Source organism: Malurus melanocephalus, unplaced genomic scaffold (assembly GCF_030028575.1).
Source record: "Malurus melanocephalus ecotype Western Australia unplaced genomic scaffold, MMel_1.1 scaffold_106, whole genome shotgun sequence".
Lineage (NCBI taxonomy): Eukaryota > Metazoa > Chordata > Aves > Passeriformes > Maluridae > Malurus > Malurus melanocephalus.
The window spans coordinates 175,563-191,799 of record NW_026623338.1 but is presented as its reverse complement, the minus strand read 5'-3'; the positions used below and the strand labels follow the sequence as shown (position 1 = coordinate 191,799).

The 16,237-nt window shown below is 41.7% G+C and overlaps 1 protein-coding gene across 8 annotated transcripts in view; it reads left to right on the top strand.

Moving 5' to 3' along the window:
- Positions 1 to 16,237, top strand: part of OSBPL5 (oxysterol binding protein like 5) — a 131,528-nt gene that overhangs the window by 103,429 nt on the left and 11,862 nt on the right. For all 8 annotated transcript variants that reach the window (XM_057369246.1, XM_057369244.1, XM_057369243.1 and 5 more), the window contains 8 exons: positions 2,153 to 2,324; positions 6,811 to 7,030; positions 9,907 to 10,091; positions 11,440 to 11,521; positions 12,168 to 12,266; positions 13,099 to 13,195; positions 14,126 to 14,224; positions 15,450 to 15,547. In XM_057369246.1, the coding sequence (XP_057225229.1) occupies positions 2,153 to 2,324; positions 6,811 to 7,030; positions 9,907 to 10,091; positions 11,440 to 11,521; positions 12,168 to 12,266; positions 13,099 to 13,195; positions 14,126 to 14,224; positions 15,450 to 15,547 (1,052 nt within the window). The remainder of the gene's footprint in view (positions 1 to 2,152; positions 2,325 to 6,810; positions 7,031 to 9,906; positions 10,092 to 11,439; positions 11,522 to 12,167; positions 12,267 to 13,098; positions 13,196 to 14,125; positions 14,225 to 15,449; positions 15,548 to 16,237) is intronic.

Below are 16,237 nucleotides of genomic sequence, written 5' to 3'. Positions count from 1 at the left end.
TATTTAATATTTTCAGTTTGGTTTTTTTTTTAATTTAAACTCCTTGAATAAGGCTTCAGAAAAGATTCAAGTTCCTCATAACACCTTCCAAGGGAGTTATCTAAAGAGATGAAACCCTAGATATATTGTGTAGARATTTCCTATGGTGATGTGGTGAACCCTAAAAATTTGACCAAGACTCTAAGGTTGTGTCAGTAGCGGTGAGCTCCTGTGGCAGAGGGGTGGAGGTAGAAGAGCTGCAGGACAGGCTGCTCTGCCTACATCCCCAGAGAGGGCTGGGCTGCAGGGCACAGTGAGGGGGATTTCTGAGGGAAGCTTGGGGCCACCCTTGTGTCAACCATTGTAGAATAATAAATGTACCTGAGAGCTGCAGAGCACTGAGATGACCTTGGTACTGCCTCAAAAGGGCTCATGCTGATACAAATCAAGCTACCTGTCAAAGCACCTGATTTTAATAGCCAATTGAATATAAAAGCATCTTGACACATGCAGCATTTCCAAATGTCAAATCATGCAGTTCTCACTCTGCGGAACTGCAAGAGAAAAACAAAGGTAAAGGCAGAGGAGAGTCAAGGCAGGAGCCTGAACAGGAGTGTGGCACAGCCTGAAACAGATTTGCATAGTGGTGGGTTTGGGGGAGAGGGGATATGCAGGAGGAGGTGGATTTGTGCTCAGTGCAGCCATTAACTCTAACGGGTTATCCATGCAAATCCTCCACATRGAGAGAAGGGAATAAATCTCTGCATGCAAAGCCTTAATGCAAGAATATGTGTTAAATACCAACTAATGCAAAATCAATYCCAATAGCATTCAACCTTTCTAATCTTTTATTAACCATTATTTGTGGTGTTATTATTAAATCATAAGCTGATGCTGAAGGAATTTCTGGAATGAAATTAGAATAAATGACTGGGGCTCTGCAGTGTTTGTGGTTAAATGCTTAAGTGCAATTCTTTAAAAATTTGAGGTTTTTTTAATTTTACTTGGTGCAGCTTTGTATCAAAGCAATCACTGAAAGCCACTCAAATTTATGTACATTTCTTTATGTACATGTTCTAGATTTCTTTTTTAAACTCTTATTGATTTTTTTAGAGCCCAGTTTTGGTCATATTGAAATGTATGGTAATTCTGCCCAGGAGAGCAGCAGGATCCCAGTGATATTTATGCCTGTGTTTGATGCTGTGTGATAGGAAAGAATCTAATGGAAATTTTCTCAAATGGGACCAGGAATGAATGTGGTCCAGGGAAACTCTGTAGCCCTTGCCATTGCTAGAGCAAAATCCTTTCATTTCCTTCACTGCCTTTCAAGCGCACTTCTAATTATTGCAAAACGTATTCTGAGAAGTATAATGAAGAGCTCTGTTTTACAAGCTTGAAATTAGAGGATAACTCCCTTGATAGTTCAATTCTGGAATGTTCAGCCAGTTTGCAGGTTCCCTGGCCTCATTAGTGACTGAAGAAGCAGGCTATTGTCAGGCGCTTCCAGGAGTACAGCGAGTCCAAGTGGTGGTTAGGCTTTACCACACAGCTTTGTAGCCTTGTATGGATCATTGCAAAAGGAGCCGAGGGTCAGTTTGGATTCCTGTGCCTCCTGCCACTGRCCATCCTGAATCTTGACTGGCATGATTGTTACTGCAGCACTACACCCAGCAYAGGACTCCTGAGCAGGCTGTGGTTCAGGGATCCCACAGTAAGCAGGGACCTCAGTGCCCTGGTATCTTCCTGCCGTTGGGAAGTGTGTGAGGCGGGAATGCCAAGTGGTGGATGTGGTTTTGGGAGTGGATTACTTGCAGACACAAGATGCTGGGTGGTTTGGAAGCACCGTACCCATACGCATTCCCTGCATCACAGACTAAATCAGAAAGGGGAAATAGAATGTGAACAAGCTGTGGGAAATCAGATTGAGATGTTATCAGGGAGCAGGAAGTTGGGGTGAGCTTCCCACTGTGTCACCCGTGTGGGTGCATTGCTCATGCAACCACTAACACACACCATTTCTGGCAAGTCAACTTACAGATTATGTATATGAAAACTATATTCCTGGATTATRATGATGATGAGCTTTACTCCCAGGCAAGAAGCTTTTGAGAAGYAATGCATGAATTGTGTTATTTACTCTGCTGTGCCTAAATAAYCCCTTCTGTTTTCACAGGCCGATGCTGGCTGGATGCTTTGGAGCTTGCCCTGCGCTGCTCCAGCCTCTTCCGGCTCAGTGCCTCCAAGCAGGGCAAGGATGGAGACGTGAACTGCTCCAGTGATTCTGCGCACACGGGGCTCAACCACCTCTTGCACACCAGTGCTATGTCAGACCAGGAGTTCTTCCAGTAAGATGGGGCTCTTTTTTCTTAAAGCACAACGTGGTGCCATGTGGCTCAAAGTTTAGTGTAATCTAGCCAGAGTACACTCAGGAAACGTGCTTAAAAAGCAGTCTGTGTGTTTTGCTGCTGYATCCGTCACTGATACATGGGCTTGGTGTTGCCATCTAATGCTTGAACACACAGGCTGGGGGAAATCTCAGCTGTGTTTGTTTATACATAAATAACTTTCTTCTGTCCCCTGCTTGGGCCAAAATGGTGTCTGGAGATGCCAGCATGAAAAATGGCTTGCCTGAGTAAAGATTGCAAAATCTCGCTTCTGTAGTTAYACAGACACAGTCAGTAACAATGTTTTTGTGTTGCTAGCACATATGGCTCTGAGTCTGATCTATTTTTTTAATGTGTATTCTTTCCTAGTAATACTGTGTCATAGTCAGCAGAGAGCATGCACTGCATCCTTAATTTTATGATTACTTTCTCTCTCTGCAGGGGTTTTGAGTGGTGTCCAATTTCTTCCTCGATGAATCAGATAAATTTTTACATAAGGGAAAAAAGTCCCCACAGCCTCCTTTCTATCCATATTCCTGGTATTACTGCAGCATTTTGGAACGTCAAAGCTCTGTACACATTAAAAAGCCCCCRGCCTTTCTGTTCCTTATAGCTGAATAAGCAACTTCAAAAATCCTCCTGGTAGAGACATTTGGCCTTTGGAGTGAAAATTAGGAGAGGTGGTGCCTATTTCTAGTTCTGCTGATTGGAATTTGACTTCTAGAGCTCAMAGCAACACAGCATTGGTTTTGCAGTTTTTAAGGTAGCAATTCTTGCTGTCTGCAAAGATGATGCCTTGCAGAGCAGGACTTTCAGCGTTTTTGGCAGGACAGACTACTCACAGTTGCAAACAGATATTTCTTACAGGCTTAAATTTAGCTGAGTCTGGTTCAAGCTGGGCATTCAGCATCTGGTCATCTAGATATTTCACTCTCCTTTCTGAATCCTACCACTGTTCTGAATGTGTACCCAAACTCCCCAGTGCTTAAAGCCCAGCGAAGTTTGAGGGTTGCAGGACAGGAGGATGACTTGCTGTCATCCCTGGAGGAATGAAGAACATTTAAATAAGGGAKAACACAAAACCCAAACTGTGCAAGTGCTGAGCAAAGGGTTCTTCGTTTGCCAGTGACAGTGGCTTCCTCACAGGGATTCAATCATTCTAATTAAATGCTTTCCCTACAGGGAATCTTACCAATTAAATTGGCATGCTGTTGTTAGGGGGCCAGTTAATTACATTTAACTCTATCTTCAAATTAGCCAAACTACTCTGTCAAGAGCAGAAAAAGAAAGGAAAGATGATGGATATTATAGGGAGAACAAAACCCCCTTGGGAGYTGGCAAAGGCAGATTTTCTGTTGAGCCAAAGTTGCACTTGTCTGCTGGCTGCTTTGCTCCTTTCCTGCTGGGAAACAAATCAAGATTATACAGTGATTTCAAAATCCACGTCTTTAGTAGCATTTAAAAATGAGAGAGAGAACTGTGTGAATGAATCAAAGGCTAAGGTACTGTGTAAATCAGTGATTTTAGGGCATCAGGCACTGTCCTTTTGATTATGAAGTTGTATTTCTTGTGGCTTCTATMTCTTATCTCCAGCAGCCCCAGGAATCTGGCTGGTTACTTGTTTGGCAAGAAAAAAGAAAGCTTTTTCTTTGCTTTATGTAGGAGAGTGGTATCAAACCCAAGAAGTCCTGGTCACTGACTGACGTTTCCAGAAACGCCACTTAGCGAATAAAGCAGTGCTGTGAGAGAGCTGTAATATGCTGAAACAGTAAATTAGTCAAGAAAAATGGCAGGTTACCTGTGTTCATGGTGGAAATCCAGTGTTGACTTTTGGCATAGTCATTYCTCCCCCAGCTTTAAAAGTCTGGTCCAAATCTCATTGGAAGCCCCTGGGAAATCTTTGCATTGATTTTATTTCAAGCTCATGACATGGMATTTGTTTTTAGCATATCATACATATTCAGTGGTGATTCTCTTTGGAGGAAGAGCCTGGTTGCACTTCAGCTTGTCATATTTGTTCCTCAGAATGAGAAGCATCTATTTTCTCTCTGGTTCCCCAGAGTGGTTCCTTGGCTCTGGATGTATTAAGTCTTGCTTTGTTTATGGTGRTAGATAACTAGTGCACAGCTGAGTGGAATTTCATATGAATTTGATTTCCCTCTTGGACTAAAACTAAAATCCTTAAAAAATACTTGGTGGGGGGGTGGCAGAGAAATTAAGAAAAGAGTCATTTACTCCATGAAACTTCAAATATTTCCCAAATGTGAGGCAGGTGACACTGCAAAACACTTGCTCTTCTTACAAATGGGAAATAGAAACAAGTGCTACTTCTCAGCCATGAACCAAAAGCCTTATAATGAATTGTTCTTTCAAGAATTTTTACCCCATGGAGAAGACTTTCRCTAGGTCAAGGGAGCAAAGCAACCACAGGCAACACACACATATTTAGCTGATCATTGAAAAATTAAGAAATAAATGAGGTATTTAAATGATTAACAGCTAATAATTTCCTGGACCTACCATCCAGGAAGCAACTGTGCTGAGGAATTGTGGATAGTCTCTCTAGACAGCTCTCTCTTCATCTTTTTCCTCTTTATTCTTTCAAACTCATGTATGTGTAATCTGTGCCTGCAGTGTATTTGGTTATCAGTGATAACACTACTGCTTGCTGGATAAAAAAAAGAAGTAACATCCTGACATTGGAACAATGAAGACACATAATGTCTGATAGCAAATTATTAGAGCTGGTCATTGACTGATTTGTGATCTTAGTTTTATTAAACAGTACAACTGTAAATTAAAAAACSCTGTGATTTTATATATAAACACTGTATGTATGTATYCCGTATGCAGACATGCATATATTTACAAATGGAATTACAAGAAAGGTTTTCTAAAGGCACAAAAAGCTGTAGATGACACTTTCAGAAGAACTCTAGAAATTGGGCTCTGCCAAAAACTGAGCTGTGGCTGTCGCAATGTGCCTTGCTTGGCAGACTAAAAATCATGAGCTTTATTTCAGTGCATAGTTGGATGTTGAGATCTTCAGAAAGGCTTATGCCAGTTCTGTGTTCTGATTCTTCTGTTGTTTTGTTAGGTTTTTTTTTTAAATTTAATCTGGCTCTACCTAGCAATGCCTCATTATCTTTTAAAAACAAAAAATAACAAGAAGGGAAGGAAGAACAAGGGTGGGAACTTTCAGCATTCATCTCTAATAAAAATTGGAATATGACCCGAATGGCCTGAGAAAATGCCYGTCATAGAGAGCCTTGATGCTTGACAGAACATTCCCATGTACTGAGAAATCTTGGAGAGGGAGACAGACTACAGGAMGTAACAAAACTCTGCAAGATCCAGGGCCTGTTTAAATCCTCTAAAACTCCTTGTGTAGCTGGAAATCTCTTTTTATTGCTCTATCCAAGAGCAATTTTTCACTAGGYCTCAGGTAAGAAATTTTCAAAGGAAGGACAAGCTGAGAAGCTCAGCAAGTGAGAGTTAGGCCAGGCCATGGAAGAGGTAATGTGTGTGCAAAGATGTGTATGAGTAAGGAAAATAGTTGCCCATGATAATTATCACTTGAAAAAAGTGTATTTCATGAATACTTCCCAGCATTTGACCTCTGGCCTATGTAATCATGTTTGCCATTTTTCATATGAACTACCTCTGCTTTTTCAAACGGAGATGCTTTAGGTTACTTGAGAGAGAATTTTTGGCATTCTCTAAAGTCTGGATCACTGAGCATGAAACTTGTTACACTTTCCATGCTTCCYCTTAGATGCTGTTGTAATTAGGGTATTCTTCTCACATGTAATTGTCCTGTCCATGCTTTCAACTCAATTCTTCCACACAGCATCATGTGGGGGAAGCAGGTTCCCCAGCTTAGTCCRGTAGAGGAGGGAGGGCTAYRTGTGTGTGAAAATACTTGCTTCTACTGATTTTTGAATTTGTCTTTYCTAGTGTAGGGCTGACTTAGGACCACCCTGTGTTGAAATAAAATAGCAGTAGCACTGAAAAGAAAATGTATCCCATAATATCATATTTTTCATTTGTGCTGCCATCCACTGATTGACTTCTGTAAAGGGAAAAATCTCTCCTGATGAGTACTTCAGTTCTCTGATTTCTCTAATCAGCAGTGTAGAAGTTGTTAGTGTGCCCTWGCTCTGTAGTGCTCTGGTCATCTGGAGCCAGCAGCAATGCTGTGTAAGCATTGGTAAGTGGAGCTATGTGGCACATTTTAAAAAGTGCCTTTTGTGGGGGAAAATTTTGATGGGAAATATSTCATTATTTCTATGATAAAACCTCTGTTATTCAGAAAATCAGTGTCTGAGACTGTCCAGGGCTGCACACCCTACTCTGAGTCCTGGGGGCTGTTTTTACTGCTAAAAATACCTTAAGTAATGTGGCTTTGTAAATCAAACTGAAGCRAGTAATGAACTGTGTGTTGCAGGTTGAATGAGTCAACCCTGGAGAACAATCACCATTTGGAAAACGATGCTTTTTCAGACAAGTCAGAGAGAGACAACGTAGAGGAGTCAGAGAACGAAGCACATGAGAATAGCCGGAAGACAAATGAAAGTGAGAGTGATCAGTCAGAAATACAGGGAGATGTCTCTCCAGGAAGGAAGGGGACCACTTACATTGAACAGGTCTATGAAGAATTTGGGGAGGTAAGAATAAAATAAATCTTGATTCCTGCCTGTTYCTGTCAAAATGTATCTGTTCATATTATTTGTCATTCAATCTTTTAGCTGTATGGCAGATAACAACCAACTTTATGAATTCCAGTGTTGTACAGATAAAGCAAAGCATAGTTTTMTGCGAAATTACATTGTGTTGTCATATGCTTTAATAATTCTGCATTATGAACAGCAGCTCTGCTACTGTGCTTTGGTGTGTTTCCAGCATCAGTGGTTGCTTTAACCAGTTATTGCATTAAAGATCTTCACAACATTGGCACATTTGTGGAGCCAGCAGGAGAGGGGTTTATTATCCTGGGCATGTGTCCTGGACAATTAGAATACTCAGTCCTTGCATGATACAAAATATGACACTTCCCTTTTTTTATTATGCATGGAACATCCTTTTTGTGCATCTGAATGGAGCATTTGAGCCACTTGATTGCTAAATTACAATGGCTTATCAGAAAGCCATTTCTCGTGACATTTAACAGCAGGAGAATGTATTTCTGTTCCACATAAGAGCCTTGTTAGCTGGATGTCACTGTGACACCTCAGAGGAAAGCGGTGATGGAGGGCTGGGGCAGCCAAKTGTGCTGTGTGAGGATCAGTCTGAGCAGGCAGCAGGGGATCTCTGCTCCTAGCACTCCCTTGCCAATTGCTTTGAACGAGGAAGCTGATGCCTCATTGGTGCTTCACAGAAATGCACTTCTGGAAAGTTATTCCTTTCTTAGAGTCACAGAATTTTACAGCGGTTTAGATTGGAAAAGACCCTTTAGATCAACAAGGGAAATCATTAACCCAGCACTGCCAAGCCCTCCCCCTAAACCATGTCCCTCAGCCCCATATCTATACAGCTTTTAAGTACCTTCAAGGATGGTGACTCCACCACTATCTGTTCCAGGCCAGTTCCAATGCCTGACAATCCTTTCAGTGAAGAAATTTTTGCTAATATCCAATCTACACTTCCCCCGGTGTAACTTGAGGCCACTTCTTCTCCTATCACTTGTTACCTGGGAGAACAACCAACCCTCACCTCTCTGCAACCTCCTTTTGGGTAGTTCTAAAGAGTGATAAAATCTTCCCTCAGCCTCATTTTCTCCAAGCTAAACCACCCCAGTTCCCTCACCTGCTCCTCACAGGACTCATGCTCCAGCCCCTTCACCAGCCTCTTATGCTCTTCTTTCAGTCTTGTCCTGAAAGTGTAGTAATACCGAGGAAAAAACTAGTCAAATACATCCTAATTACACCCAACTTGTCTTTTGTGCATTTTTCCCCTCAAATCCCCTCACAGCCACACAGCAAATGGTAACTGGCTTGAAACAGGGGATTTTGAATATAGATGAGCAACTAAGCAGCAGCAAAGTGAAAGCAAGCTTAATTTCTATCAGCTGCTTATTCTGAAATGACCTTTTGCCACATGACAAACTCGTCCTAGAAGCGTTGGTAGAGCAAGCTGATATTTTGGTRTTTGAACAAACCTTACAGGCTGCTCTATGTGTCTATGTGGGTGTGTGTGTGAGAGAGAAATCTCTGCAGTTTTACATTAAAATAAGAAAAAAATGCACTACAAACCAAGTGAAAAAGACTACATTTCTGTTGTCGAGTGACACTTTGTGTAGCATTAAATAAGGCTCTCTGTAGTGTGTCTGCTCAGGCATAGGTAGCATCCGGTGAGCTTCCAAAAAGAGTTGCCATGTGACCTTGGCCATTAGGTATTTTGTGAGATTTCTTTAAGGGGTGGGGCTGTCATCACCTGAGCCACACAGGTCAGACTGCTTGTTGAGTCTGAACTCACTGATGAAAGGAACAARGAGAGAAATAGGGTTTGTGCAATGGTGGAGCTCCTCTGGGTGGAGATGTATSAAGGTAAACACATACCAACAGTAATGCCAGTTGTCATCTTAAACTGAAACAGCCCCTCAGCCTGTGTGTGCAATTCAGGTGTGGCAGGACAAAGGTCACAAACTGTCAGTGTTAAATTTTCAGCTTGGCTTCGAGGGCTCATTTGAAAGGTGTGTGTGTGGGTAGGTGCATCTCCACAGTCTTGGAAGGTGTTTGTGCATTTGGAATTTTGCTTTTGCCTTGTTTGCAGTTGGAATGTGAAGACAGAGACAGATGTCAGAAGGACTTTGAGATTGCAAAAGTTGGTCTAGAATACAAAATAGACACTTCACTAGGTAGATTGATAATGAAAAAAAAAAGCCATTTTTTCCAAGCTTTTAGTTTTACAAAGTTATAAAAAGGGCTATTTGAAATTATTTGAGGTTGTTCACGTCTTCCTGCACCTTCTTCTCTTTCTGTTTTTGTCCATCCATTGTTTGGTGATTCATTCTGAGTAATACTTTKTCCAGCAATTTCAACATGGCATTAATTTATACTGCCAATACATGGACACTTGAGAACCTGGATAAATAATGAGAGCTCTGACAGACCCATGTGCAATGCAGATGCTGTGATGCTCCATTTCTACTTGTAGGTTCAAGCTGTATATTGCATCAGACTGTCAAAAGAAGAATAGTACAAAAATGGAAAAGCAAATAAAGTTGCAGGACTTTGTTGTTCCTCAGTTTGAAACTCCCYCAGCCTGCAAGCCCTGTAGGACTGGTAAACTGACTGTGACTGTCAGGCTGATTGGGAGCCAGTATGGTGGCAATGCTTTGGTTGTGAAAATGAATGTTTAGTGATTTACACCTCCTGCAAATCCTGGCTTGATGTGCTGTGTCCTCTCCAAAACCAAAGTCAGTTCCAAAAGTGGATCTGTGCCAGGGTCTGGCGTGCACRGGTGAGCTTGGACTTGCCATGGAAATGCACCCACAAGGAATGGTTTTCCTGTTTCTGTCCTGAAGTTCCCTTTGTCTTTGTAGACAGGGGAGTCATCTCAGACAGAAACTGTCTCTGAGGAGAACAAGAGCCTGATGTGGATCCTGCTGAAGCAGCTGCGGCCCGGCATGGACCTGTCCCAGGTGGTGCTGCCCACCTTCATCCTGGAGCCACGCTCGTTCCTTAACAAACTCTCCGACTACTACTACCACGCTGACCTGCTCTCCCAGTAAGCAGCACACAGAGGGTGCCTGACCTATTTATACTTGTGAAAATATCTGTGCCAGAAAAGCTCCCAAATAATACCAAGGTCACTGGCTTCAACAGAGACCAAACCAGGCACCAGATGCAGTCGCTTTTTACAGATAGACTGCTGCCAGTGAAGGGCAGGGAGAGAAAAGGTAAACTCCAGTCAAAACCACCTTTGCACATGAGCGTGTTTGCCACGGTTGGCTGGACTTGATGGGAATTCAGCTGATGCCTTCGAGTCTCGCACAAGAGAACTGTGCCACCTCCTGGTGTATTCGTGTACACRGGGGAATAGGACAGAGAGCAACCAKAACTGTCAAGCACTTCTGCTCCCCAGAGCAATATAGTTATGATGGTTGATAAACAAATAAGAAACATCTTTTAAAACATTGATGAGAGAGGCTTGCTGGGAACAGCAGAGTARAAAATAGGAAATATTATGCTTCCAGATAGGACCTGCCTTCTTAATGAGATATGCCTAGTGGATTGTAAAGCCAGTATGTGCAGTATTCTAATAGCAGCACCAGTTACTCATTTTTATTCCACTTTCTCTGGGTAATTAGGGAATCATGGTGCTTTCATGTCTTGTTTGTGGTATTTGTAACTTCCAGGGTTAAGGAAATAGTTATCCTTAGTGCTGAGATCTAAGAGCACTTCAAGATATTTGGAGGTTTTTTTAAAAATTTGTTAACTCTGTGGTTCACATGATCCTTCTAAATTAATTTTGCGATACCTTATCCAAGTTGATTTTTAAATGGTTGGAAATACCAGGAATGCCTTTGGTTTTGTTTACTTCCTGCTTCGTCTTCGAGCATTGTTTCCAGGTGCTGGCTGAGRTGCACTTCTGACCTGAAGTATTGTATGAGGTCTCAAAGCACTGATAGAGTTCATGTAGCACGTCAGCTTTAAAGATCTTTTATGAAAGAGGGAAACAAAGAGAGAGAGACAAAAATAGAATAGTCTTTGATGGCATGGGTTTGTTTTTATGACTCATACTGTTCTACTGGCTGTGACTCAATGATAGTGTGAATGGCAATCCCACATTAAACTACTCAAATATCCAATCGAACCTGATACACTCCAGAACTTTTATTAGTCTTTTTGCAGAGGTACGGGGCAAAGGGTGCCCCTTCTTAACAGTTTATGTTTGTGTTGTGTGACCTATGTTACTGCAAAAAATGTATTTCTGTTGGGAGACATCTTTTTCACTGGCAGCAGCACAGAAGTTAGTTGTGGGGAAATGCAATTGAAATTGATGTTATTGTACTGGTAAGAAATTAATGAGATGTGTGACCAGTATAAAGATAATTTTACCTTCTGTTCTGCAGGGCTGTTCTTGAAGATGATCCCTACACTCGAATGAAGCAAGTTTTGAGGTGGTATCTGTCCGGCTTCTATAAGAAGCCAAAGGTAAAATGAGGCATGAAGTTGGGGTTGTAATGGGCGTTGAAATCTTCAGCTACGGTTTTGTATTTCTCYATTGCCTCTCCTTTGAGACTTTACCTCTTTTATTCCTCAGAAGCTTTTGACATTACTTTTTAAACTGGAGTTGCATTTGGTTTCAGAGTAGATAGTGAATGCAAAATAGTGGCAGTCAGCCTCAGAGCCTTTGCACTGGACAGTTAGAAAGCAAAACGGGTCATCAACGAGGAACATATCCTGGGATGCAAGATTTTTCCCTTTGCTGAAAGCAGGATTCCTTTCTCTTTTCAGGCCAGTCAGTACCACTGTACTATGCCTCCACATCAGTATGCACCTGCTTTTTATAGTAGCAGCAATAATAAAGTTTGATCATCTTGTGAGGTTTTGATTGGGCAGTATTAAATATTAAATTCGTGATAATAACAGATGCATCCCCCCATGGCTCAGAAGAAAAGATAAGATTAGATTAGATTAGATTAGGAGGATATGTAACTAGTTCTTCAGTTTTTATTCTTGTGTTCGACTTTGTTTTAAAAAACATGAGGGAGAAAATGCTTATGTTGTTTGGTGGCCATCTGTAGCAATGGATKGCAAATCTTCATTTGTAGCAGGTTTTGATTACTTGGTTTTTCAGGGAATAAAAAAGCCATACAACCCTATTCTGGGAGAGACATTTCGCTGCTGTTGGTTTCACCCTCAGACGAACAGTCACACATTTTACATAGCAGAACAGGTAAGTTGCTTCGTTTGGATGCTCAAGGTGTTGCAAACACCAACCTGCTTGCACCTCCATGCATRGAAACACTGCTTGTCTCACCCCAGGAGAGGAATCTGGAGTTCTGTGTGAACAGTCAGAGCAGAACAGGGAGTAAACTGGCTGCTAATCCTTTTTCTTTTCAGATTTACAGAAATTATGTGAGGTTTGGTKGGCACTCTTCAGTAAAGACCTTTTCTATGGGATTCTGCCCCACTGTTTTCTTATTGTTAATAAAATGTGGGTTGTGTTGCCTCTGTTAAAAGGGGCATAAAACACACAGCCAAATCCTTCCATCTTTTATTTCTAAACTTTCTATTATGATTTTAATAGGAATAAAATGAGGTTTATGTCTATGTCTTTGTGAATAAATGAAGGACAGAGCTCATAAGTTAATTGGCCTGACAAAATATAGTTTGAGATTCACAGTGCTGATAAAGGGATGTGAAAACTGTGTGGTCTTTGGTAAAGGGACTCCCTGTTTCACATACTTTTTTCCCTATTTAATCAAAGAATTTCAGCTTTTCTAAAATTTTTATTTCAGCTATTTAATGCATTTCATGGAGGTTATTCAAATGCTGCACTAACATTATGCACTGTTCATTTATTGTGTTGAAAATCTTACACTCTACTTGTTGGCTTAAAAGTGATCTCGTGCACAAGCTCAGGGTGGGAGAGAAAGTTTAGATGCACAGTGCTCTCATACATAATGGTGTCATGTCATGTGTTGTGTTATCCCCTTTAATGTTCACCCCACTGTGCTTGGCCTGTGCAGAMTGCTCTGAATGACCTCTGCCTGTTTTTATCCTAGGTGTCCCATCACCCACCAGTGTCAGCTTTTCATGTCAGCAATAGGAAGGATGGATTCTGCATTACTGGCAGCATTCTAGCTAGGTCCAAGTTTTATGGTAAGGCATTAAGTCTGGGCCTCTCCCAGGAAATGTTGTGGCATCACTTTTGGTTTGTTTTTCAATCATTCCTCAGTRTGTTGAAAGTTAGGAACAGAGAAATGGTGGACAAACCATTCACCAGAATAGCCTAATTCCTTGCTTGGCTCTTCTGGGTCTTCCCCATTTCCACCACTTCAGTGTGACACCAGTCTGATGTTAAAAGAAATAAAAAATCAGATAGAAAGATGGAGAGTTTAACCATCTGTTTTTCAGAAGGCAAAGGCGGGAATGTATGGGATTGTTAGCATGCACTCAGTATGTGCCCAGGATGAGTCACTTCACAACTCTCTGCCCCCCAGCCAACAAACACAACAGTCTGAATTAATTTAACCCTTTATCTGGCTCCCAGACTCCTCAGAACTGAACCTCAGAGCTTCAAAATGTCCTCCAACCTTTTAATATCAATGGAAACAGCACAACTCCAGCCTCTGAAACAGTCTTGCTATTTGAAATAGTTTTTTTTGTTTAGGCAAACATTTCTTAATTACTCTCCTCTGTTCAGTGTGTTTGCTGAAATGCTTTTAGACAGTCTTCGCTGTCCTTCTGTCAATTTAATTTGTTATTTGGGACCTTCCACAATCAGAAAAGTTGTGAGCATGGGAGGACTTGAGAAGCTTCTAAGCTCCCACTAATGACCTGTTTAATCTACTGCTCTTTCTGCAAGAGGGGCTAAATGCCAGAGCAAATCAGAGCCACACAGCAGAGTTTGTTAGAACTGCCTGCCTCCAGCTGTGCAGGATTTGCAGGGTCCTGAATTATGAGCATTTCATATCTCTTCTTTCATTAGTGACCTACATTTAAATGGAAATGCTTTTTCTAAAGTAGGAGGAGGGATCCAGTATAATATGCATTTTTTAACGTGTGTGTATTTGTTTTTTTAAATTCTAGGCAACTCACTTTCTGCGCTGTTGGATGGGAAAGCAAAGCTCATGTTTCTAAGCAGAGGGGAAGATTATATAATCACTATGCCGTATGCCCACTGTAAAGGTAAGGCATGGCTCCTCAAATAGGAAGCAAACAGGAAGAATAATGAAACGGTGTCTGACTGACTGACTTTGCACTGGCTCTGCCCTCTCCAGCAGCTGGCACCACAGGGACTGGTAGCTCCAGAGAGCTCCACACATGAGTCACAGCACTCAGCRGGAGACCTTCAGTAATCCTCCCTGAAGTCTTTCTGCTTTATCTGTGCACAGCCCAGGAGAGAATTAGGCCCATCAACTTTAGTTTTCACATTATGCAGAAACAGGAAAGTACTGCATATATGCACTGCAGATAAAGTGAGGATGGAAAGAATAAGACTACATTTCTGAGCTTCTGAGGATAGAAAGCTTTTCTTATGTTAACATTGAAATTGCTTGATATTGAGAATAAAAGAAATTTCTGACTTCTCTTTCTATTTTTTTTTGTTGTTCTAATGACTGTGTTTCTCAGAGTGTGAGCTGTCTCAGTGAGGCTGGTACCTGCTACTCTGTGGCTTTACTCTGTGGAGCAGTGTGCTCTAGGGCTGGGACATAACTGCTGATTCACTACTCCCTAGGAACCATTTCTCCTCAGGAAGCTCTGTGCCATTTTAACCACAGTGATAAAATCAGTAGTTGGATCCAGTTTGGGGTTTTGAATGGTTTTTAATTTGGCACGTTGACTTCTGAGTTCGTATTTAGAAGGGCCTGGTTACCAGGGTACTGAAAACAGTAACCTCATAGTATCGTGCCCTCTGTGAACTATTCCTGTGCATAAATCATCTCCTGACCAGTTTTTCTGCAAATGGCTTCTTCAGCAAATGCTAAACATATATAAGAAGAAATCCCCCACATCGCCTCTAGTCTCCCAGATTCTGGTGAATCCTGTTACAGCTTCTCTCTTCTTCATTCACCCTGAAAGAAGTGAAAGYGTCTGTTTATCCATTAGAATGAATGAGGTTGCTGGGCACAACTTTTGTTATTTTTCCTGTCCCACTTCAGCTTGCCACATTTGCACTAACAGTGCCTGTGAATGAAGCTGTTTCCTAGCTGGTGTTATTAATGGAGAATATGGACTCAAGGGGGCTCTTCATGTTTATAGTGAACAGCCATTTTCTAGAAACCTCTGATTCTACCTTTCCAAAACTTAAAGCTAAGTAATGAATTTCACAGTGTCAGCAAGAGCCAGGTTGACTTGAGAAAGTAGGTTGCTTCCTCTGGGGCCTTTCATAAGCCTCTTTCTTTCCTTTCAGGACTTTTATATGGTACCATGACAATGGAGCTTGGAGGGAAAGTTACCATTGACTGTGAGAAGACAAACCACMGGGCAGAACTGGAATTCAAGCTAAAGGTAAGAGACATTGTGGCTCCCATTTTGAGTGGGTCTCAGGCTTGCCCCTGTGCCCTAGGCAGGGTTTGACCACACACACCAGATCATTTATATGCAATGTATGTGATCACCAGGGCCAGGTCTGCCTGGAGAGAAGGTATCACCCTGCAATCAGTTTTGCCTTGTGCAACTCAAATTGACCAGGAAGCCTTAGTTTTACATGACTTGGTTTCCCTGCGTCTGGCTACTGGCCAAATTTTATTCTGAAAGTTTGGCAACGACAGCGTGGCTTCTGTTTGCTTAGGGACAGTTAGTTTTGCTTGTGAAATACAAAGAGTGCACAAAGTATTTTGAGGCAAGTTAGGATGTGGGTGTTTGGAGTAGCCCTCCAGCAGCCATCACATCTGTACTCTTACCTTGCAGGCATTATGGTGAGCTGCATCTTGTGTTTCTCAGGGCAACAAGACCTTGCCCTGATGGCAAGGAGAGAGCCTTTTGTCAGGCAGATAATTCTGAGTGGCTGCCATACTGGCAGTCTTGCACTGACTTGTTCACCTAGCTACTGCCTAATCTAAAAATCCTGGTGATGCAAATTTATGGTATGCAAACAAAATGAAGACATCTTTTGAGTATTCCTGTTATTGCATGTGTTAAAATTTGGGAGGGAAAGTGATAATCTGTAACTTTCCTTGGGCAGTTTACTAACTTTTT